General features: G+C 41.2%; 1 protein-coding gene across 1 annotated transcript in view; it reads right to left on the bottom strand.

The window, feature by feature from the left end:
- Positions 1-5446: 5446 nt before the first annotated feature.
- Positions 5447-25472, bottom strand: part of FOXO1 (forkhead box O1) — a gene marked incomplete at its 5' end in the record, with an annotated part of 108739 nt that continues 88713 nt past the window's right edge. The window contains 2 exons of the mRNA XM_081082827.1: positions 5447-6595; positions 7050-8405. Coding sequence (XP_080938953.1) covers positions 7068-8405 — 1338 coding nt within the window. The 3' untranslated portion in view covers positions 5447-6595; positions 7050-7067. The remainder of the gene's footprint in view (positions 6596-7049; positions 8406-25472) is intronic.

Here is a 25472-nt window from a genome sequence, read left to right as displayed (position 1 = left end):
GCTTTGACATTGAATTTGAGACTTCATCTCCAAACCTCACTGCTTCCCAGTCACCTCATGTCATGACCACAGCCTGGACCTTGCCACTTCCTACAAAACTTTCTTCTTATATTATTATTTATTAACTAGAGGCCTGGTGCACGGATTCTTGCATGAGTGGGGTCCCTCCACCTGGCCTGCGCCCTCTCGCAATCCGGGACCCCTCAGGGGATGTCGGACTGCCAGGTTTCAGCCCAATCCCCACAGGTTGAAACCCAGCAGTCCAACATTCCCCCAAGGGATGTAGCAGTGCCGAAGTGGCAGGGGCTGGGCACAGCTCCGCTGTCGCTCATACCGGCCCCACTACACCTGCTGCCACCACCCGGTAGTGCTGCAGCTGTGCTCACCAGGTGTGAGCCCGGCTTCTGGCTGAGTGGTGTGCCTGCTGTGGGAGCACACTGACCATCAGGGGGCAGCTCCTGCGTTGAGTCTGCCTCCTGATGGCCAGTGTGCATCATAGCGACTGGTCGTTCCAGTCATTCCGTCGCTTAGGCTTTTATATATATAGATGGTTATGTTATTTGTATTATAACTGTAAACCTACTTTTGCCCACCCCTGTATAATAGGCTTACCACTTGCTAAATACCTGTAGAGTTACCAAAAAGAGAGAGGCCTACCAACTCTCTTGGAGTTTAGGCCTGGTCAACTGTCTACATGCTCCCAGGCTTAACAGCTAAAGGCTGCACATGAGAATGCAGAAAACTGATGAAAGTGAACCAAGCAGCTCTCCCACTTATCCTGCAGGGAAATGCTGACTGTAGAAGCCACATGAAGGAAACAAATCTCCAAGGGCTACTATTACCTGTGCTGACACTATTAATCTGTACACAGGAAGCCATTTGCAGACATTACCTCATCCTCTAATCTCACATCTAACCAGGTAACAGAAGTTATCCTCAACTTACCTTGTCTGTGAGATTATGACCCAAGCATCAGAATAACTCATGGCTTTACTAAAACCCAAGTGTCCATGCCACCAGCATGAATTAAGCAGTGGGCATCTCTGGCTTGTTCTGGAGCCAAGCACCAAAATGCAAAATGGACCTCACCTCAACTTCATCAGAGGTGTAAAAATCTAGTTTAAAATGGCCCACTGCAAGCTCTATTCTAAGCAGTTGTCTCATCTAAGATCACCTTGCTGGGGCAATTTCAGATCTGTTACAACCCCAAGAATGTTTACAGAAACTCTAGCAAGTATAAGAATCCCACATGGCTCCTAGGCTACTATCCTAGGCAAGCTTTAAGTTTCATAGGAACTCAATCGAGTTGATTGGGATTGGAGCTCATGGAAAGAATGGGATGTAAATAAGGAATAACAAGCCCTCATAATGTTGCATTCTTTCTTCCTAGAGGATGGAAATCTCTACTTAACACCAGTGGCTTCAAGTGCAAACAAGACTTTCACTTTTGGAAGACGTGAACTTGATAAAGGTATTAATGCCAAGATATTTCATTTAGCCTTTCAGTTCATGGGTGGAGAGAGAGGAGGGGAAGACGGTATCCTGCCACCAGTCAAGCTAAGAAAAGTTGGCCCCAATCTCCTTTTCCTTCTTCCTGTAACAGGTGAGGATCTTTTCAGTATGGAGCTTCCTCCTCTCCCTGTCATATTGCGAAAGCAGGGGGGCTGCACAGAAAGCCACCTCTCCCACCCACCTGCAAAAACTTAAAACTTGCTTTTGAACTTCTTTATGGCCTGGCCACTCTGTAGCTTCCTCCAGTCAAAAGATATGAAGGAACCTCAGCTGTCCCTATTTCACATCTGATTTTCTACTACCACCCAGCACTACCGACCTTCCCCCTGCCTCATGCCAGCATCCACCTCCATTTCCATTCCACAGAAACTTGACTCATTTGCCAGTTACTTAAACTGAGTCCATGTATTTCAGTTATCACCAGTCTCATTTTTTACAATAAAATAATTTAAGAAATTAGAATAAGGAAACTTCCAGGAACATACCCTCATGTTAGAGGCCCAACCCAGATACAGGCTCACGGCCCAGTGGGAGCAGTAACAGATACAATGTGTATGTGACACCGACTACTTCAACTGCCACTTAGTGTGATTATATCTTGGAACAGCCTTCCACTTACCTAACCACACCAACCAGTCTTAAGTTTAACTAACTTCATCGTTGTCAAGTCAGCTCAAACATGGAGAAACAATAGCCAGGGCAAAGTCCTGTGTGTGGCTGGTTCACAGGTCAAGAAATAATCCTAGATACACATCCTGATTCTTCCTTGCTCTCTGGTCATAGCAGGGCTTAGATACTGTCCAGGGAAGGAATTTTATCCCTCTCCCATAAGCTCCACCCGTGGAATCTGCTAGGAAAACCTTCCTTCTGTGTTGCTTCCTCTTATCAAGTGATGTAAAACTTGGAAACTGTTCTCAATAAGTGACATTGTATGCATGATTTTATGTATATGCAAATGGGCTATGAAAGGAGCCTGCTAGTTTGAGTTCTGGCAACACAATCAACGTGTTTTTCTGCATTTGGACTGTATCAGCAGTTTTCAAAGTGATCTGTGCATGAGCCAGGGTCTGGGAGTAGATGGTTTTCATCAGTTCTACAATCTACTCTGGGCTTCTATCATCTGTTTTAAAGGAAGGATTACATTGCTGGAAGGTGGGGAAGAACGTGAAGGCTAAACTGATCTTCTGGTGTCTAAACAGATAAACACGAGAATAACCTATTTCCTTGTTGCTACTCCAATTCATTTGGACATGTACTTGCATGGTGAGAGAAGTTAGGAGACTGGTCTTCGTCCTGGTTTAAAAAAGCACTTTAATCATCATTTATCTAATCCTAGCTCATTGCTCAGGCCATTTTGTGAAAACAGCAAATATATAAAACCTCCCATTAGCAGCCACTTAAAAGCAACGCTCCTCCTTCAGAAAGGTGTGTGGTGGTGACATGAGCACATGTGGCCTTGGAAAGCCATTCCTTTCCACAACACCCAGTGCCTGCTCAGTGACCTCCCAGCCAGGACCCTCCTGACTTGCCCTTTATGTGCTTTCATCTCACCACGGTCTGTTCTGACATGAGACTTAACTGCCCAGTAATTATGGTACCAGGTAGTGGTTTCAGACTTTCCAAGGATGAAGTACCTACACTCTAGGGTTATTATCAGGGTTTTACTTATTCTTAACTCTAGGGGGCTATCAGAGACTGTTCCCCTGCCCTCCAAAGGAAATACCAGATTTGAATAAACCATGGCACTGTGGCTTAAAAGATTTAACTCAAATGATAGCAAAACACTTTTAATCCCAATAAAGAGCTTATTCTGCACAATTAGGAAAGAAAGACACCAAACCATTTAAACACAATGTATGTACATTTATGGCTTTATACAATAATAGCAAAGATTGTTCTTGTGTCTGTAAGTATATCAGCATCATCAGGCACTTCTCAGAATATTGGAACAGGAACATGGAATCTGCACTGTTACTAAACTCTAGCAAAATGCAGGAGAGCATGACTACATCCTGACAGGACTCACATGGCCACACTGCCAGGCTGGGCACCACCCTCAAGGAGGAGGCCAAGAGTCACACCCAGCAGCTTTGTTTGCATAAACCACATTGTGTTTTTCTACTGAATGATTACTCCCAAACTAAAATCAAAAGAGAAACTTCTCATTTAAAAGTCAGTTATAAATTAAGAACTCTTAAGAGCTGAACGTAAAAATTTCGTGGGGATAGGTAGCATATATCCAGTAGCTGAGCAAGTCTAAATGTATACCTTTGGAGAACTGTTTCCATTTCAAGTATCTTCTCTTCTTGGGATGTCCCATTGATTCACTGCTTGCTGGGATAGAACATTTGCTAATTAATTTAGACTGTCAGTTTGTCAAAGCGAACTTTCCATGTAATGTATCTATTACCTAAATATATTCCATACGCCTATATTACAGAAACAATACTTTATATTTAAAATTATCTGAATATCTCTATAATACAATATGCTTTTAATAACAGTACAAACCAAGGAAAATAAATCAAACAAGGCTGCATAGGTGATATCATTTGCACATTTCACAAAGCAATCATGTACAGTAACTGATAGACTAATTACTCTAGAATGTCAGTATTCGTACAGAAAAAGAATCACCAGAGGTCACATAATGTTTTCAAAATAGACAAGGTGCCTTTCACTGGAGTTCATTGTACCCCAGAGAGCTAGCTACCCAGGATTCATGTCAGAATTCCAACATAAAGAAAAATTTGAAAGAAAAAAAAAGATATTTACACAGACATGGGAGGAAGAAACATCTTTTTTAAAGTCACACTGTGAAGCAATAAGATGCTAACAGTGATGTTAGCAGTCACTGTCATTGAGGCTCCTGTGTAATGTCATGGGAGGGGAAGTGGTAGCAGTGGTAACAGAAACACAAGTACTCTGCACCAACAAGTTCTGTTCCATATGCAGGAGGCAGTACTGAGAGGAACTAGGATATCTAAAACCAGACATATTTTGGAGTGTCCAACAATGAAGATGGTTAGAGAGGTGGTTGTTTAATGAATTTCCAAAATAGTAGAAGTTACAGTGGGAAGCTTATCATAGAGCTGGCCTCCTATAGGAAATCTATCAGGGACACTTATATTCTTGTTAAACGTGTATGAAAAACCAAGTCAACAGAGATGAGAATCACAGATAAGACAAAGCAAATGTGATTTGGGCTAAGTACACAGAAATCAGAACCTTCTCCAGCAGGCAAGAGGAACATTTTTGTTCAGCTGTTCATTTTATTTTGCTGACTTCAGGCATCCACATGTCTTGAAAATACCAACACTGTAAGTGAGACACAAAGCCAATTGACTTGGTCTGTCAGTTATAGGTAATTAGAAAATACTAAAATCTAATGATCAGAATTAAAGTTTAGGTTGCTAAAGGCTAAAGAAATCCTTATCTTATGCAAAGGCCTTTTAAAAGAATTCAAATATAAAACTTATATCTGGTTTTCTGATTTTCAAATTAATTGCCCCAGTTTTTAAACAGGTTCTTTTCCATTTGGTAGCCATCTGTACTCACGAACACAAAGCATTCTACAAATCACTGAAGTCACATTTCAAAATCCCCTACTTTGACTTACTCTCTCCATAGTGTGCTATGTAATCTGCAAGACAAAGGGAAAGAATCATGAAGTGTTACCATACCCCTTCAAGGCAGAACTATAAACCAACCTCCACCTCCTAGACCAACACAGAAGCACAGAATTATGAGGGGAAACATTTGTTGAAGCTCAGCTTAAAATGGCTGTAGGTTAAAAGCCCCAGTTTGAGAAAGGAGTACTGTGTTAGATGCAGATCTCCCTTTCTGACCTACAAACATTACAAGGTCTAGGAGTAACTGCCACGATAGGCAGACAGGTATCTATTAGAAGACTCAATGCTATGCAGTATGCTTAGTTCACAGAGTAATAGCAGATGTAATTTCTTTAAAATACGTACACAAAAACATATCAAGTTCTCCTAAACATGAAACGTAAAATGTCCTTAAACTGTGCATCACTCTCCTGCCAAAATAGGGCCAGAAACATTGAGTATGCAAGTACTAATTACAATGATTTGAAGATTAGTCAGAAATATCACCAAGCAGCATCCCAAAGTGTACAAACCAGTTAAGCACGTACAAAATTAGTACTAATCCAGTTAGAATACAAAATGAAAATTATTGATGCTGTCTCAAATATCTGGAATTCTACAAATTTACAAGTATACTGTAATAAAGTAGACTCTAGGTTTAAGAAAACATTACAGTTCAATATCTATTCCAAAAATGATCTCAAGTCCCAACAATAACATCAAAAATCATTTATCTGAAAATTAGAACCATTTATATGTTTGTACAAATTTGCAAATAACAAAATAAACCAAAAAAAAAAAAAAATAGAAAAGACCTGTACAAGGCTGGTGTTTACTCTTTTTTTTTTTTTTTTCAAAGAGTTTGACAAGTCCATTAATTCAGCAGATTGATGACAGATTACTGGTTCTCATGGGAATTATGTGGCAAAATGAACAGGTTCAAAACTGTTCAATGAAGGTGCAGAATGGAGAGTTTGATTCTCTGTGATTCATCAGTCCAGCAGAACACAGGTAGTACAAACAGAAGTTTAACTTATCAAGGACAGGAGACCATCACAGTATTACAAAAAGAGTATAAACTTTCCTTGGACCAAATGGATATACTTAAAAAAACAAAACACACACAAATACAATTCTATAGCTACTGCTTATATACAAAACTTGAAAGCACACCAGGATCCGAAAGTCTTTTCTGCAGTTATATGGTGTAGTGAGTTTGGCACTTGATTGTAATGAAATTTCCAATGGCACAGTCCTTATCTACAGCAGCACATAACCTGCAAACGTTGGGCAAACATCCTGTACAGGAAAAGTGTCTTTGCTGCCAAGTCTGATGAAAGAAAAATAAAATAAAAAAAGGTTTTTGGTGTGTGTGTTTTTTTTAATCAAGAAAATCAGAAGATGGGATGAAGGACATCTTTGGACTTCTTAGTTCTTGCTGTCAGACAATCTGAAGTACTTTTAAGTGTAGCCTAAGGAAAAAACAAACACACACAAAATAAAAAATATCCAAATTAAAATCAATGCAACTTAACATGTTGGAGTGACAGACATACTGGGGGGAGGGGAAATAGCTAGAGCTTTCTCAAACAGCTCTGAAATCATTCAGTGGGGGAAATTCCACTTAAAAAGCCCTTCAGCATTTGATTTTTATTAAATGTATTCATTTATTGAAGAGCTACTAAAACGATGCAGCCATCTAACTGTTAAAATCTTTACAGCAGTTACAGGAAGATTCTGTATTTAAACTCAAAAGGAAAATTTATAAGCTATAAAAAGGGTGAAGAATGAATAATAAGATACCTCTTTGCAAGAGGTAGCTAGTTGACCTTTAGAAAGTCTTAACCATGGAAGATAGATGGCAAGTTACAGTATTCCTCTCTTTTAAGTTCTGTTGCAGGCCTTTTGATAGTGGGGTAATCTTACCTGCTCAATAACTCACTCCTAGCCTGACACCCAGCTATGTGTTGTCGTCTTGACACTATGTGGGAAGCTTTGGTTGGGCAACACATTGTCAAAATTAAAATCCAAAGTATCTCCATCCATGAGGTCGTTCCGAATGATGGATTCCATGTCACAGTCCAAGCGCTCAATAAACATGCCGTCCAAGTCACTCGGGAGCTTCTCCTGGTGGAGAATGCCCATCCTGCCATAGCCGTTGCAGCTGCTCATGGAAGAGTAGCCCCCAAGGGCGTTCATCTGCATGGGGTGAGGCAGAGGCACTTGTAAAGCTGTCTTCACTGGGGCCAGGCGGTTCATGCCCGAGGTGTGGGGCATGGTGTTTACTGCGTGGGGCAAGGCGCGCCCATTAACTACAGATGTTGGCTGAGCATGTCCAGGGTGGGAATGGGAGCTGGGATTCATCATTTTGTTATGAGATGCCTGGCTGCCATAGCTTGGCATGACCGGATTAGGGCCCATCAACACATTCTGGCCCAGGACCCTACTGTTAGGTTGAGCCACCCCAGGATCAACTGGCGCCATAATGTCATTATGGGGAGGAGAATCAGAAGTAAGTAACTCCTTCAAGAGTCCTGGTGCACAATTATACTGATTCATACCTCCATAGCTCGATTTATTGTCCTGAAGTGTTTGCATTGACATCTGGGGCAAGGGGCTCATGCTGGATTGGCCATAGGTATATTTTTGGTAATTTGGACTGGGTGAATTCAAGCTGGTGTTTGGCGGTGCAAAGGAGTAGCATGGTGTCTGTTGCATCATGGCACCAGGTGAAGATTGGGTTGAAACAGTTAATGACGGTGGTGATGACAGGAGGTTGAGATTATCCAAAAGGTTTTCCATGTTTTCGGGATTGCTTATCTCTGACAGACTGGGCAGAGTAGAAGCCATCTTTGCAGCGGAGGGTGGGTACACCATTGAATGCACATCGCCATCTCCAAGATCATCCTGTTCGGTCATAATGGGAGAAAGTCTCCCACTAATAGTACTAGCATTTGAGCTAGTTCGAGGGCGAAATGTGTTCCAGTTATCAAAGTCGTCATTGCTGTGAGAGCCAGGGCTGGCAGGCCACTTGGAGAATTGAGACCCTGGGCTGTCCCCGGCACCCTCTGGACCAGACTGGAGGGATGCTTTTTTCTTGGCGGCTCGGCCGCGGCTCTTGGAAAATTTACTGTTGTTGTCCATGGATGCAGCTCTTCTCCTGGGGGATTTTCCACTCTTGCCTCCTTCTGGGTTGAGCATCCACCAAGAACTTTTTCCAGTTCCTTCATTTTGCACACGGATGAACTTGCTGTGCAGGGACAGATTATGACGAATTGAATTCTGTAAAGCAAAAACATCATGTTAGAAATACAGTACTTCTCCAACCACATGGAAGTACAGATTTCAACCCATACGGTCAGAGTGGTTCTGAACCCCACTATAAAAGAGCTCAAACTGTAGGAGAAAAATATTATCTTATCTTGAAAATAAAATCTGTATCTTAATGAGGGAACAAAATTAAATACTCATTATTATAAATACCTTCTTTTATATAAGTATATTTTATAGGGGAATTACCGAAACTGGTTTTAAAACCACTTACATTTTGTTTATAATCAGTGGTATGCAAATAGTACTTCCTAACAAAGTGCTATAAAAACTCTTTCCACTCTATTATTCCTAAAACTACTGCCAATTCCATAAGGTTGCACATATGTCATTTACTTAAAGTGAGAAGTTTTGCATTACTGGGCCTACATGATTATGGAAAAGAAATAAATGAAGCAGCATATATTCTTAGTCAAGAATTAAAACCCTAAAAACTCTAAGACTTAGATTCATTTAAGCCCGAAATATCCATTAGTCAAATACAGGTGAATATAAGAAAAAAAATGGTCACTTTTATTTAAATTTTAGAAAGCTGAGCTGCCCTCCATCCCCTGAAGAAAAATTTAAATTCGGGTGTTACTTGCCACCCCTTTCTCCCAAAAATAACCAGTAGTATGCATCAACTAATCCAAGGACACTGCATCAGAAGTTATGCTCTATCCAAAAAGACAACCTGGGAAAGGAGGAAGGCATGGAGAGTACAAACAGCTTGAGATTTCAACCTGCTAGGTACAGCTCCATGACTGAACTGTGCCACCTGTACTCCTAGGACAATTTGTAGAGAGAAATCAGCCTTTTTTCAACATTTAGGTGGCTCTGCTACTTACTGGCTACATAACCGCATGAAATCCCTTGGACCTTCTCTCTCTCTATAAAACCCTAATAAATATGCAAATAGATCAAATGATGGAGCAACCGAACAACCCGTCACTATGATGTGTGCTGACTACCAGAGGGTGCGCACAGAACATGGTGGGCATCGGCTGCAGCAGGATGGTGGAGCAGGTGAGCGGGAGCACCAGACCAAGGCGGGGCACCGTTGCTGTCATTGGGGCAAGCCTCTGGTGGTTAATGAAAATTCTTTGCTCCTACGCGCAGTGGTCCCGCCAGGCACTTGCACCTGTTGCAGGTCCCAATCACTAGCTCAACACCATCAATAAGTGCAGGTGTGAACAGTGGCTGCTCGCACCTGCTGCCAGCTCTGGAGCTGCTGGCAGACAGGGGACTGGGGACACAGTGGGAGGGGCCAGGCGGGGGCGTGGAGGATGGGCCAAGACCTGCCCCTGTGCCCACCGCAGCCTCAAAACCCACTGTTCCTTTCAAGGTGCACACATTCATGCACTGGGCCCCTAGTGGTATATAAAATGCTCAGTGGTGTCTGGTACACAGTAATAGTCACCAAGAAGAATGTATTAGATCCCATCTTTGAGGACACAAGTTTTCACCAGGCTAAGCTCTATTTCCTTCCTCTTATTCACTAGGGTGTGAGTAGGAGGTATTACAAACATAAATCCACAACTCCAAACACACAGTGAAGGGAGCTGGAGACAGTCTTAAGTTACAGTAAAAGCAGCAAAGCTGGGCTGCAAACAAGGAAGCTCCAATTTGACTCCCCTACTGGGCCCACTTTTCCTTTTCCATATGTGCCAGCATCCAGAGAGCTCCTGGGACATATGGAAAAGGAAAAGTGGGCTCCTCAACCAGAGGACTTAGACTTACATCTTTTTGTTCCCAGCACAGGACAGGGCACAAAGTAAACTCTCCCTACCTGCTCATCAAGACCCCGATCCCAAGTCCAGGAACAAGATTCTCCCAAGTATCCTAGAACTTTGGGAACAGGGCTGAGCACATGGCCCAGCTGATTGAGCTCCCTGGACCCATCACCACTTTCCTTGACCATGAAAAGACCCTGGCTGGATTTGTGGTCACCCCAGGATGCAGCCACAATGCCCACATCCTCATGCCATCGACATGCCAATCAATGCACCAGAACGAAGGCAGGACAAGGCTGGAGCTCCAACACAAACCATAAGCTCAACTTTTTTTCTCATTGAAAGAAGGTAGAAAACAAAATGAGGAAAATTTTTTTCACTTTCTTAAAGGAGATTTAAAAGTCTGAGTGAGGCCTTAGCCGGTTTGGCTCAATGGATAGAGCGTTGGCCTGCAGACTGAAAGGTCCCAGGTTTGATTCCAGTCAAGGGCATATGCCCAAGTTGTGGGCTCGATCCCCAGTAGCGGGTGTGCAGGAGGCAGCCAATCAATGATTCTCCCTTATCATTGATATTTCTCCCTCTCTCTCCCTCTCCCTTCATCTATGAAATCAATAAAAATATATATATATTTTTTTTTTAAAAAGTCAGAGTGAGGCCAAACAGTCGGGGCTGAGAAATCCACATTTCAGAATGCCCTCTGACCCTCTGTACTACATTCCACCCAAGGGCTGCAACACAGAAGCTATGTGACAAGCAAGCCCTTCTGCCAGGGCACACAGACAGTGTGGGTCAGAAATGGCCCTGAACAGGGTCTTCAGCCTGGAAGGTGGGCAGGTGTGTCAAGTGAATGACAGGGAGCATTCTTTGTTCCCAAGACTTTCCTCTTCCTTTCCACCTATGGATCTGTCCCCAAACTCAATACTTTCTAAAAGAGGCCAAGTACTATGTTTCCCAAGAACTATGTTTCCTATTTCACTCCCATGACACTCCTTATGGGAAGGTCTTACACATACACACACGCTCCCACAGCCACAGCCTCATCTGCTGGGCCAACCAACACCAGCAAACCAAGTTCCAAATTCCTCCTTAAAGAAGCAAGCCTGTCCCTGGTGTAGATCAGAATGGAGTCAAGTACTCTGACCCTGTGACATGTTCTATATTGTCAAAGTCTGGACATTTGCATAATATTCCATCATGGCTATCTTGTTCTACATAACAGTCACATACATAAGCTACAATGAAGAAATCTCTAAAGAAAAGGAAGCTTGTCACATTTAGTTAATGATTAAGGGGGAAGATCTTCCTAAATAGTAACTTCCTGGCTGTCTTCGCTGACTGGCAAGGAAAGTGAGGAAGTGGGGAGGGGGATAGCCCTGCAGCTCCACAACATTTATAATTAGATCAGATCATTTGCAACTGCAATTGGGGGGCCTTTTTTTTTTAATAGGACTGCAGAATACATGATGATGAAATCTTAAAAAAATTTTCAGGAAGCATTCACTAATTCAGATGGGACATACATTAACTCACTAATTAGACTTACAAAAAAAGGTCCCACAGCAATCCCTTACTTATCAAAACATTATGCTACATATTTTTCTAAGAGGACATTTGAGGTCGCTCTTTGAGTAACGGAGCTGTCTCCTAACTTTGCCAACAATTAAAAAAAATTTTCCGAACAGGAAAAGGTTTTCTGTGCAGGGCTTGTTACATAAATTCCTGTTTTTCACATAGCCAGCAGGACATTAAAGAAGCTATGATTTCCAGGGGGGTAAGGCTGGGGGTGTTGAATAGGTAAATCTTGTAAAAACTGTGTTGCTATTTAATGATGTTATGTCTGCAAGTCTCTGCCGGACATGACCAAGGCCAGAGGAAAGTGTAGTTCATCCATGGAGCCATGAAGCAGAACCACATGCACTGTCAGTGCTCTGAGATAGTCAATTCTTGAACTATGACAACTATTTTATAAGGAAAAAGGCAGGGTGTGAGGACAAAAAACTCATGCTCTGCAAACCACTTACCCAAATCCTGAGTTTCTGCATAAAACCATTGAAGAAAAACGCAAGTCAGCATATTTCCTCTCCACTAGCTGTATTTCTCTGCCGCCACAGGTTTCTGATAATGCAGAGCTTTCTTTTCTCTGAACATATCTCCCTCTGCAAACTGCTCCCTGACTCTACCCTGCCATCTGCACACCTGGCCCTCCAAACAGTGCACTACATTCTTCTTGGGAAGCCTGACACAATAAACTCCATGGATTATGTGGTGAAGGGGTATCGTGGACAAGATACGCACTTGCTTGTTCAACCTGCTCTGCTGGCTATTTCTAAGTCTCAGGTGTTTGGTTTTATGTGCTTTACAGACTGGATTCCAAGTTCCTTAAAGGGCACAGGGCTAAAGTTTATTTGTATTTCCTAATCTCAAATCCCCTAATATGCCCTACGCACAAGATACAGTCAGTAGTTATTGTTTATTTACAGCCCCAAAACATTACAAGGAAGTGTAGTCTAACAAACCTTTTATCCATCCATCCATGTACCAATTCATACCAGTTAACATGTACTGGGACCTATTTTCTGCTGCGTGCAGCAAAGGACAAAAGAAAGAATTAGACACAGATTCTGCCCTCTAGGTTTTATGATCTACCTAGCGAAAGAAATCCACCTAAATGCACACTAAGGACAGAAATCGATGCACAAAAAGGACTGTTCAGGAGCATCGACTTTTTCCCATCAGAGGTCACCCCCCACCTATGCCCACCCCTACCAACTTAGGTCTCAGCCCAAGCATCCCTTCTTTCCAGAAGCATTTCCTGATAACCCCACCCATCATGCAACTCTCTAACACAGGACCTTGTTTACTCACCATAATAATGATTCTGCTATGCCTGGTCCCTTGGGGGCATGTCTGGCTCCCCACTATACTGTAAGCTGCATGAGCTCAGGGTCTGTCTTCATGTTACACTGTATCCTCACAGCTCCATCACCAAGAAGGCACTCAAGTATCTGTTGAATGGATTAACAGTTCCTACATTTACAGGGCTATTGTGAAGATTAAATGAGATAACACATGTTAAGTGCTTACCTCAATCAAAATTAGCTGATGGCATCTACAAAATAACATGTCTACATTTTAGAGACTTATCTAGATTATAAACATCAGTCTCATTTCTTTAATAGCTTGCACTGTTTCTACTAACATGAGGCTTTTACATGTTAGTTACTAGAAAAATAGACCAGTTTGCAGCTAAGAGTTAAGATATTCACTAGATAGTGTCTCAGATGTTAATGTAGTACTTCAGATACTAAAGCTCATCTGTAAACACACTTGCTTGTCAGTGTCATCAGAATTCTTTTTAAAGTATTGCTGCCTAGTCTTGTGTGTGAGCATCACATACAGCTGTGGGCTCTCTGAATGCAGCCAGTGTGTGACAAGGAAGTGGCTGGTATCAGAGCAGGGTTACTTGAACATCTGGCATCTCTGTGGAAATGGTTACAACTGAGCTCTGCTGGCCCACCACCTGCCTGGCTAAAGAATATGGCCCCTAGAGAGCCTGAGGAAACAGGATAGGAACTGCCCCTTCCCCGACCCCCATCCTCTTAGCACCACCACTATCTAAAGCAATAATCAGCCAGCCATTAAGGTTTTAAGCAGAAATCTTTATACCTTTCATTTTCTTGTTTTTTATCTCATTTTTAAAAATTTATATTTGCAAATGTGTTATATAATATACACGATATACTGTTATAGTATAAATGAATAAATGTAGTATCAAAAGGGTATACAATTTTTAGAAGCACATTTAAGACCACTAGGCTTATTAGAAGAGACTTCCAGTAGACTAGACACTCCAACAAAGAAAACCAAGGGGACAGAACTAGTCCTAGAGTCAAGTCTAGCAAACGTTTTGGCGCCTCAGTCCTGGGTTGTAGAAATGTTCTGGTCCGACCCTAGGTTTGCACCTCTCCTCTCCTCCCCTGCCCTGACACTTATTACCCAGGGTTTCCGTGGATGTTGACCCTGAATCGTATCTTTTGACCTGAGCTGCAGCTAGGGATCCATCTAGCCTGCCCATCACTGTATGTGGAGACCACCACCTCTCAGCCATGGGTCTTCCCATCACTGCTGTGCTCCACTTTTCTTTCTGCTTAGCAGTACTAAGACTTCTCTGGTTTCTGTGTTTAACCAAACTAAAACAATACCAGCACTGACCCTGAACACATCCTGCTTATGAAACCCGGGTCTTCATACTTTATATCTGTATTACCTTATAGAGTTTACAAACTGCTTTCAACACACCATCTCTTTCCATCCTTGAGGGGTACCATATAAAGCAGGTATTATTGGCCCAGTTTTAGGAAAGGAAAAACTGAGGGTCAAAAAATGAACTGCCCAGCTAGAACTCAGACCAAGGTTTTAAGACTTTGGTTAAGAAGACTGGGGTTACATGTGTGCATCTTATGGGAGCGGAAATAATTCTGTTTACAAATACCAGTTTACAAAACTTGTTTTCTTCCACTATGGGTAATAAATTTTAAAAACATAACTTGCTTTTAATTCTAGTGGTTACTCTTTGTGGGCAGCAGCTGAAGTGTGAATTTCAGATATGCACATAGCCCTGGGGAAAGTTTGTATAAAGAGGTTGTGGGAACCCACAAAGAAAATGGAAAGGTCCTCAGAGTCCACCACAGCCTAGAGCTGCCCATGACCCTGAGAGGGGGTAGGTATGAGCAACACTCATCAAGCCAAACAAAAGAATTTCCAAGGCACTGGGATACATACTAAATGAATTTGGAGTTCTAGAAATTCTTTCAAAATGCTAGCTAAAACTAGATTTTTCCATAAACATTTTATCTAATTTCTGTGAACTTTGTCAGTGTGTGTGATTGTTTTGTGTACTCCTGGTATGAACTTTACTCCCTCCTCCTGCTTCCTCTCTTTCACACCATCTCTTCCTGAACTTCTACAAGTGAAAACAAACTAAGGAGAAAGTAGGAATAATCTCTACTCAACAGTTCCCATTAGAGTTGCTAATAAAACAACTTTGCAAAATAATCCATTTTGCTTGCAAACGAAGAAAAGGTCACATTTTGCCAATAGTTCTTACAAGTGATGTCAATGGACGTACATTATCAATAGACAACATATAAATTCAACTTTAAAAAGTGTTGTAAGATCTGCTGTAAATAGCTAACCTACAAGCTTACACATTAGGCCCGACATTCAGCTTTCCTTTCTTAAGGTTGATTTCATTTCCCAGAAACCTGTCCTTCTTGCCTAAACATTAATGATCCCAAAGGCTGGTCACACACCCTACTGATACTGAGGATTCAGGCTCCTCCAGCAATCCCAGGGCTGTAGGCAGAGGTCTTGCAGCCTCATAACACTTTCGAGCTGGAGGTCATCTGGCCTAACACCCTCATTTTATATTAGGAAAGACAGAATTCAGGAAGTTGGAAATGCAGATGAAAAGCTTATGTGTGCTCATTTACAAAAAAAGCAGAACTGAATGGGGCTTTCTTCCTAGAAGAATATAAAACAAGAATTAAGAACATGCAATGTCACCCTAACCGGTTTGGCTCAGTGGATAGAGCGTCAGCCTGAGGACTGAAAGGTCCCAGGTTCGATTCCGGGCAAGGGCATGTACTTTGGTTGAGGGCACATCCCCAGTAGGAGGTGTGCAAGAGGCAGCTGATGGATGTTTCTCTCTCATCAATGTTTCTAACTCTCTATCTCCCTCCCTTCCTTTCTGTAAAAAAAATCAATAAAATATATATATTTTTAAAAAGAACATGCAATGTCCCTCCCCCTACCAAACCAACTCTTAGCTATAGATTCTCAAACAGGTAAAGATACACACTTACCCTAAAAAGCTTTCTCTCTGACTCAGATCATTCCAAAAGGAAGGAAAATACGACTACATTAAAGTAGCTTCTACTTAAAATAAAAACAACCAACCATGTGGGAGATTATGCACTACGTAAATACCAAGAAGACAAATGTAAACACTCTTAAGTGCCATGAAACTTTTTGTCTGGGGGAGGGGCATAGGAAGGTGGAAGCCAAGGTCAGGCTGATTTCAGAGTCACTCTGAGTAAATCACCTGTTCTCACTCAGCCTGAGCCTTGACATCTGTAAACCAGAAATAAGTGTTACAAGGGATTGCTAGGGACTGACAGGCATAATATACATGGAAAGTGCCCATCACCTGGAACAAAGCTGAGGAAATAAAGGTTGGTTATTTACTGATAGACAGTAAAGGGGTATATAAACAGGAATTTTTAAGCCATCATGAATGATTACAACTTGAATAAACATCATTCCTCACAAGCTTCCTGCTTAACAGGCAGCTAGCCTTCCTCAGGCTTGTTTTATGTCCTCCTAACTGAGCTGAAATCCTTCTTTTACACAAAAATTGTTTTCTCCTCTTAAGAAGATATTAAATTTAAAAATTTGATCATTTAACTAGTGTGTTCTATTAACTTTTTGGGTGACCTATGCAAGAATATATGTATGTCCAAAAAGGAGATACACCAACTGACTGATGACAGATTATATTCAAAATGGCAATTATTATTACAACTAGAGGTCCAATGCACGAAATTCATGCAAGGGGCTTGGCCCGCGCAGCCCCAGCTTCGTCTGGAAGTACTTCCAGTCTAATTAGCATATTAGGCTTTTATTAGTATAGATCAGTGATGGCGAATCTATGACACCTCTGATACACGAACTCATTTTTTTTTTTTTTGGTTGATTTTTCTTTGTTAAATGGCATTTAAATATATAAAATAAATATCAAAAATATAAATCTTTGTTTTACTATGGTTGCAAATATAAAAAAAATTTCTATATGTGACACGGCACCAGAGTTAAGTTAGGGTTTTTCAAAATGCTGACACGCCGAGCTCAAAAGGTTTGCCATCACTGTTCTGGATGATACGTTTGATACTCTTTCTCATTTCTTCTCACACACTAGTTACACACCACCCTTTACTTCACAAAGACCAAGCCCCAAGAAGCAGGGGATTTCAAGAACATATTGGTAAAGTGAATGACTGTAGTATTAGAAAACAAACACATGGCACAGGAGGGGCAGAGAGAAAACTAGTCCTGCCAGAGAGAAAACAGACAATGCTCCACAGTTTGATCTTTAATAAGCTCTCAGCTTAGTCAAAAGCCAAAGTATTTCAGAGTCACAAATTAGCCAGTAACCTCATATATATAGAATTTAAGAAAAAATCCTAAAGGATAGAACCAAAAATTCTCTTCATGATATTAAAACTATCTCAAGCTTTTGCTTCTCAGAAGGTCATAATTAAAAATAACAGTGACTTCCCTTGCTGTGTTCCACAGGAAAATCCCATTTCAAAGAAAGGTACCATTTCATGAAAGGAAGGGCAAATCCTTTAATTTTCAGAATGTGAAACTGGAAGTCTTTCCTCTACCATTTATTGCCATGTGCTTTTTACACTATCTATCAGAAATCAGGAACCCTAAAAGACAAAACCCAGAAACAAACCAGGTGAGGTTGAAACCTTAGATACAAGCATCTTTCCTTCTTCCAGGTCATGAGTCACTTATCTTAATCACTTTCCTTCTACAACCTCCATAAAAGTTGCTAATGTCACCTAGCCTGTGTGGCTCAGTGTTTGAACATCGACCTATGAACCAGAAGGCCATAGTTTGATTCCCAGTCAGGGTACATGCCTGGGTTGTGAGCTCAATCCTCAGTAGGGGTGTGTGCAGGAGGCAGCCAATCAATGATTATCTCTCATCATTGATGTTTCTATCTCTCTCCCTCTCCCTTCCTCTCTGAAATCAAAAATATATACTGTATGAGTCAACGAAAAGCTCTCATGAATATAAATTCAAAGGCAAGAATACTGAAAGTTAGATTAAAATTTTTAGAATAATATCCTACTATACGATGTACTATCTAGAATTGTGGGGTTTTTTTAATATATTTTACTGATTTCTTACAGAGAGGAAGGGGGAGGGATAGAGAGTTAGAAACACTGATGAGAGAGAAACATCGATCAGCTGCCTCCTGCACACTGCCTACTGGGTATGTGCCTGCAACCTAGGTACATGCCCTTGACCAGAATCGAACCTGGGACCCTTGAGTCCGCAGGCTGACACTCTATCCATTAAGCCAAACCAGTTAGAGCTAGAATTGTTTTTTATCCTAAATATGTTTGCTGTCTGGAAAACCTGGGGAAAATGATTCTACCAAACTCATAATCTATTTACCAAGAACTGTTACTCTTAGTAAATAGAATTTAAAAGTACAAATTCTAGGTTTATGTGTGTGTTTTTCTGTTTTGGGACTCAGATACAATAAATCCAGATTACAAAAAGAACAACAAATTTCAATGAAAATACAACACTCTAAATTACATATTATTTGCAATGTAGTTTTCTTAGTTGTACAGAATCTTAAAACCAGTTTATCCTGGTTTGTACTTCTGGCTAAGGAGCCTAATGAAACAATGATTTGTGATTAGTTAGTATACATTGTTTTGGGGCAACCTCCCAAAAATTCTTAAGAGCTGGTCCCCATGTCAAATAGCTAGAAAAATTCACTTGCCAACCCAAACCACCATAATAAAGCAAATATCGCAATAAAGTGAATCACAACAACTTTTTGCTTCCCAGTGCATATAAAAGTTAAAAATTACATTTACACTATACTATTAAGTGTGAAATAGCATTAGGTCTTCCATATGTGTCCACCCTAAAACTACATCTCCCTACTATCAAAGACCGTCTGTATCTGAGGCCTACACTTAACTTCACAAGCACCATTTGTCCACAGGCTCTCACAACACTATGGTGCTATGCTTATTTTAAGACTCCAAGTTTCCTTCCCAATGTAAACACTGTGAGCAGCATTTTCACCTGTTTGAAAACCCTGCATCAACTGAACAGGAAAGGAGCCTGAGAAGTGCTCCCTCACCCCTCTGTTGTCACTGACCCTCTACCAGAAGGAAGCATATTTATACTAGTGTTGCCCACCAGGACTTGCAGCCCAAGTCAGGTCTCTAGTCAAGACCTAAGCCACCCTGGAAGAATGTGCTTCATGCCAAGATCATTCCTGGGCTCAGAGGATGCTGGGAGGAATTGGCCCTGAAACCAGATTTAGATAACCTGGGTAAATTCCACTACAAATCCTTTGGGTTCCATTATTTTTTAGCTCATCCCCAGGGCTAGGCTAGTCTATATTCCAGAGAGAAGAGACAAAGTCAGAATAAAAAGGATCCTCACTTGAGTGATTAGCAAATCTTACCATCTGGAATATTTTCTTTGTATTAAACTTTTTACTTTAATGCTGTAGTTTGAATTCATGCCTTCTTTGGAAACATCAACAATAGTGTAGTCAAGAATTAAAAGTACAAGACTATGTTTATAAATCCCCAAAGACAATAACTTCACAGCTACTTTTGATAGTTATGAATATCATTATAAATGCATTGGTTGCACACAAACACATTTGTTGTTTTGGGTTAAAAAAAAACAGAGAAATTTGTACAGTTAGCTCTATCTTAAATTTTTAGAGGGAAACTAGCAAAGGAAGGATGAATAAATTATTAAATAAACCATTTCTTAGGATTCAAACCAATACAAAGTTAGACATTCTCACTCAAGCCCGTCATTAGTGGCGGTGCACATTCAATTCCTTTCGTGCTCACTGCTGTCAGTGTTATCACTCTGACTTTACTCCAAAAGGGAACTGTGAACAGCAAGCACTGTGGCTGGATTCTTGCAAGCAGCACAAATGTTTTGTATCTCTTCCAAACTACTACATTCGAGGATACGCGGAACCACAGCTACAATTTTTACCACAATATGTGCATTAGTATATTCCCAGGTGCCTTTTCTCCAATTTCTTAATATTATACATCTGTCAATATACTTCAGTATTAAGGGTCTTCCCAAAAGTCAAGGGCCTATATTCTGTCCAGGTTAGGTCATTTACTCAGTTTGCAAATCTGAGCAAGTTAAATGATGTCTGCCTTATCACCATAACCCAAAGAAGCATTGTGAAGATTAAATGAGAATATGTTTGAAAATTGCACATGCATATTAAAAATGTAAAAGATGCTAACAATTTCAAGTATATTAGAGAATTCTAGACATTCCTGATATTCTGGAACAAAAAAAAGCAAGGTTTTCTAGAAGTTGTTAGCCCCATTACTGAAGATACATAAACAACTATGAGCAGTGTTTAATATTAATTTACTGTCTTTAATTTTTTATTACCAAGAAAAGAAATTTAGTTGAATTCTGAAAACCTATATAAGATTGTAATGGAGAACTGTTAGTGGCTGAACAAAGTTGGAAAACATTATTCTCTAGGCCCCAAAATTATTTCTGGGGTCTCAGAAATCAGGATTTTAGAAAGATTCCCAGGTGATTCTAATATGCAGCCAAGGTTGAGAACCACTGCTCTAGGGCAATCCTAACCCCCCCCCCCCCAAGTTGTTTTATATTTTAAACATTTTTTTTTAAAGTCCATGACACATTTTCTTCAAACAATTCACTAAGACAATATATTGAATATAATGGATAACCATTTTAGTCCTCAAAGTAGCTATAAATTAAGCTGGAGTACTATGCAATTTTAGAATATTTATCTTATTGAATCACTGAACTAAATAAATGCTCAGTGTGTGGAGTGCCCAATAAAGATTACCTGTTAGGGCCTAGCCCAGAGGTTCTCAACCTGTGGGTCGCGACCCCTTTGGGGGTCGAACGACCCTTTCAAAGGGGTCGCCTAAGACCATCGGAAAACACATATATAATTACATATTGTTTTTGTGATTAATCACTGTGCTTTAATTATGTTCAATTTGTAACAATGAAAATACATCCTGCATATCAGATATTTACATTACCATTCATAACAGTAGCAAAATTACAGTTATGAAGTAGCAACGAAAATAATTTTATGGTTGGGGTCACCACAACATGAGGAACTGTATTACAGGGTCGCGGCATTAGGAAGGTTGAGAACCACTGGCCTAGCCTGTTTGGCTCAGTAGATAGAGCGTCGGCCTGCGGAATGAAGGATCCCAGGTTCGAATTCGATCAAGGGCACATGCCTGGGTTGCGGGCTCGATCCCTAGTGGGGGGCATGTAGGAGGCAGCCAATCAATGATTCTCTCTCATCATTGATATTCCTATCTCTCTCTCCCTCTCCCTTCCTCTCCGAAATCAATAAAAAAAATTTTTTAAAGATTAAAGCAAGGTTTGGAGCATGTATTTTGTTCTGCATGTCACACCCAGAAGAGCAACTGAAAGATCAGAATCAAGTTATAACCTGGAACCTAGAGGAAAGGGCCTTCCCATGAGATGATGGGAGAGGAGAGTCTGTGCTCTGCTTGGAAAGCAGATATTTTTGATTATTCAAAAATTTAAATGTGGGGGTGTCTGTATTATTTTGCAAATACATTTTTGTCGATAAGCAAAAGTATCTGAGGGAGGTGCTATCTTTTGGTCTGGTTCTTGCCAACCCAGAAAGATGCCCTTAATTCCACCCCGTCAACATGATGCTCCTGCAGCTTTTGTGGAGAGCTTGATGTGGTTAGGGCAGCCTTGAGAAATGTTTAAGGCAGCCGTGGGCAAACTACGGCCCACGGGCCGGATCTGGCCTGTTTGAAATGAATAAAACTATTGGAAAAAAAAAGACCGTACCCTTTTATGTAATGATGTTTACTTTGAATTTATATTAGTTCACACAAACACTCCATCCATGCTTTTGTTCCGGCCCTCCGGTCCAGTTTAAGAACCCATTGTGGCCCTCGAGTCAAAAAGTTTGCCCACCCCTGGTTTAAGGTTTTCTATTAAAGCAGCTGTTTGCTTTTGTCTTATGATTTGAATACTACTTGGTTGTTTTGAAACTCATGGCATAATTTGTGATTTTTTTTTTTATAGTTAGGAGGGCAGTATACTGAAGCAGTGACCATTTGTTTTTAAAACAAATTTTAAAACTCTCCCTTCGTGCAGTCTAGTGTTTTTTTTTTTCATACTTTATCCATCCTTTACAACATTTGGCAAACAAATTTAGTTCTTACTTCTTGAAAGGATTATTTTTGTTTCTTGAGGTCATTGTCTAGGCTCAACCATTAATATCTTTCAGGTTGTTTTTTAAAAACAGCTAAAGGGAAATTAAAAGAAATAATGCCTTGCAAATGTAGCCATGCACTGTTCAACAGAAACTTGGATAAAGCTACAACAAATTACTTGTTAGTCGAGTAGTCCGTACTGTGGTAGGTGTTTATGAGATCCTGGACCAAGACTGACCCATGGGGTCGACTTCATTGCTGTGAGGATAAACTGAGATGACATTTGGCTCCCCCATAATTCCATATACAACACTCCCTCCACCACACAACATACACACACACACACACACACACACACACACACACACACACACACCATCATGAAAGGCAATATATACACAAAGAAACAGGTCTAAATCTTAGGAACTTAATTTTTAATGGTTGATTTTCCCACCAGCATTTGATTATAAATAAACACATGATTGTGGGTATAAACCCAACTCTTACACCTTTCTTCTTCCACAGTCCAGATGCCCTGGCTACCTTCTTTCCTTTTTGTCACAAAATAAGTTAGTGCTATGCAACTTACAACCAACTTTAAAAGTCACAAGTTACTAGCAAATAAATAAAGAATAGCAGGTAGTTTAAACATTTTGTAAAATATAAATCACAAAATCTAATACTTTGATCACTATTCTGGAGGACAACTGAGGAACACTTGCTAAGAGAAATCACATCTTAGGTCTTTAACGTTCCCATCTATTTCATAGCACTTTCTCCTATGGGGATAATTTTATTCTCCCACCCAAGCACACAAAATCAAACAAAGTATTTCCATTAACTCAGTTTCTATCTTCAGGGTTTTAAAATGCTGTATGTGAACTTTTGATCTACAGTCAACTCCTGGAACAGCTTAGCTTAGGTAAGGAAGAAAGCATGTAGATGCTTTGGAAAGGAGTGAAAGAGGGAGAAGGAAAGAAAGAAAAACAGAAATCGTGAAGTATAATGTCCAATCTCAATTCTAAAAAGTTGAACTTGCTTTCTTGGTTTGAGATTTAAATGCAAAATATAATCTATCATTTCTGCCTGGTTGGAACAATTTACTTCAAAATAAAAAGGTTTTATTAAGAAATTCTGGGGTGGGGCAGGTAGAAGACATTAACCAGAGAATTTATATGCATAACCAATGGACACAGACAATAGAGTAGTGGAGGCCTGGGTGAGGGACAGGAGAGGGCCAGAAGGGGCCAACTGGGGGAAAAGGGGGACATATGTAATACTTTCAACAATAAAGATAAATAAAAGAAAAAGAAATTCTGCCTCTGCTAAAAGGAAGGAGTGGGATGAATTGTGAATCTGCCAATGGTACCTTTACCACCAACCTCCCTTCCCCATACCCCAACATCAGCCAAACTACTGAGAACAACAAATGCAAGCAAAGTTGAATATTTAATATTAAAGAAAAGTTGGACTTAGGAAGAAACTAAGATGGCGGCATAGATAAACACCGGGAAATTGCCACCTCCCACAACAATTGAAAAATACCGCAAAGGACAGAGAGGACATCATTCAGAACAACAGGAAGGCTGGCTGAGTGTAAATTCTACAACTAGAAGGAAAGAAAAGCACACTGAGAGCCAGAGGAGCTGCGGAGGTGAAGTGCAGAGGTACGGCGGCTCGCGCGTGCGGGGAAAGGGGGTGACACCTGAGGACGCGGCTGTCCTTTTGAATCACAAGCTCCCGACTACTCTGAACTCCGGTTCCGGGAAGTGTCTGGGGACCCAGGACTCATACGGGGAGAAGCTGGTCTGTCGGGCAGTGGGCGAACTTGAGGGCGGCTTTCCCTCAGAGGTGCTTGCAGCGATTATCGGGTCACTGAGACGCGCGACTCCTTAGGGCTGGGCGGACAATCAGCCATAGCTGCTTGCTCCGCCCTTTGATTCCCTGAGACCCCACCCCACCCAGGCTGCAGCAGAAGCTTTTGCATGTGAATGTACCTAACTGCAGCCGAGCCAGGCAGACCCGGAACTTCCAAGAGAAGGCCCAAGGCCCCGCAGCGGCTTGCATTGCTTCACAGCTGAGCCTCTTCGTGGCTCCTGCTGTGTGGCGTCAGGCAGAGGCTGAATTAGCACCTCCTTAGATCCAGGAGCCACTGTACCCAGTGGTCAGAGGGGGACCATCCAGATTGCAACTCCTCAGATCCATAAGGGACACACTCAGGGAGCAGACTCAGTGAGCACCAAAGCCCCACTAAAGCAAGTCTTGCCCCAGAAGGGTGTCTTCAGCACAGAAGTTCTCCCACTGCAGACACAGCTGATTCTCACAGCCAATTGGCCTGGAGGTCAATTCCTCCCAGTGATCCTACAACAACCAAGGCACCAAGAGTGCACCAAGAGTGTCCACGCCAGGTAACTGTGGAGGCTGAGCCACTGGGCCCTACAGGACACCTGGCGCGCAGGGCCACTCTATCAACACAGGGAAGCAGCCAAAATGCGGAGACAAAGAAACAGGTCACAAATGGCAGAAACGGAGGAAATCAAATGACTGGATATAGAGTTCAAGGCCACGTTTATAAGGTTTTTCAAGAATTTTATGGAAACCGCCGATAAATTTAATGAATCCCTCAATAAGTATAGTGAGACCATGGAGGACATGAAAAAGGACCAACTAGAAATTAAGCATACACTGACTGAAATAAAGAATAATATACAGAGATCCAACAGCAGACAAGAGGATCCCAAGAATCAAGTCAAAGATTTGAAATACAAAGAAACAAAAAATACCCAACCGAAAAAGAAAAAAGAAAAGAGATTCCAAAAATATGAAGATAGTGTAAGGAACCTCTGGGACAACTTCAAGCGTACCAACATCAGAATTATAGGGGTACCAGAAGGAGAGAGAGGGCAAGATATTGAAAACCTATTTGAAGAAATAATGACAGAAAACTTCCCCTACCTGGTGAAAGAAATGGACTTACAAGTCCAGGAAGCGCAGAGAACCCCGAACAAAAGGAATCCAAAGAGGACCACACCAAGACACATCATAATTAAAATGCCAAGAGCAAAAGATAAAGAGAGAATCTTAAAAGCAGCAAGAGAAAGACAGTCAGTTACCTACAAGGGAGTACCCATACGACTGTCAGCTGATTTCTCAACAGAAACCATGCAGGCCAGAAGAGAGTGGCAAGAAATATTCAAAGTGATGAATAGCAAGAACCTGCAACCAAGATTACTTTATCCAGC

This window comes from Myotis nattereri (assembly GCF_964212035.1).
Source record: "Myotis nattereri genome assembly, chromosome: 2".
Lineage (NCBI taxonomy): Eukaryota > Metazoa > Chordata > Mammalia > Chiroptera > Vespertilionidae > Myotis > Myotis nattereri.
This window is presented reverse-complemented; position numbering and strand designations above follow the sequence as displayed.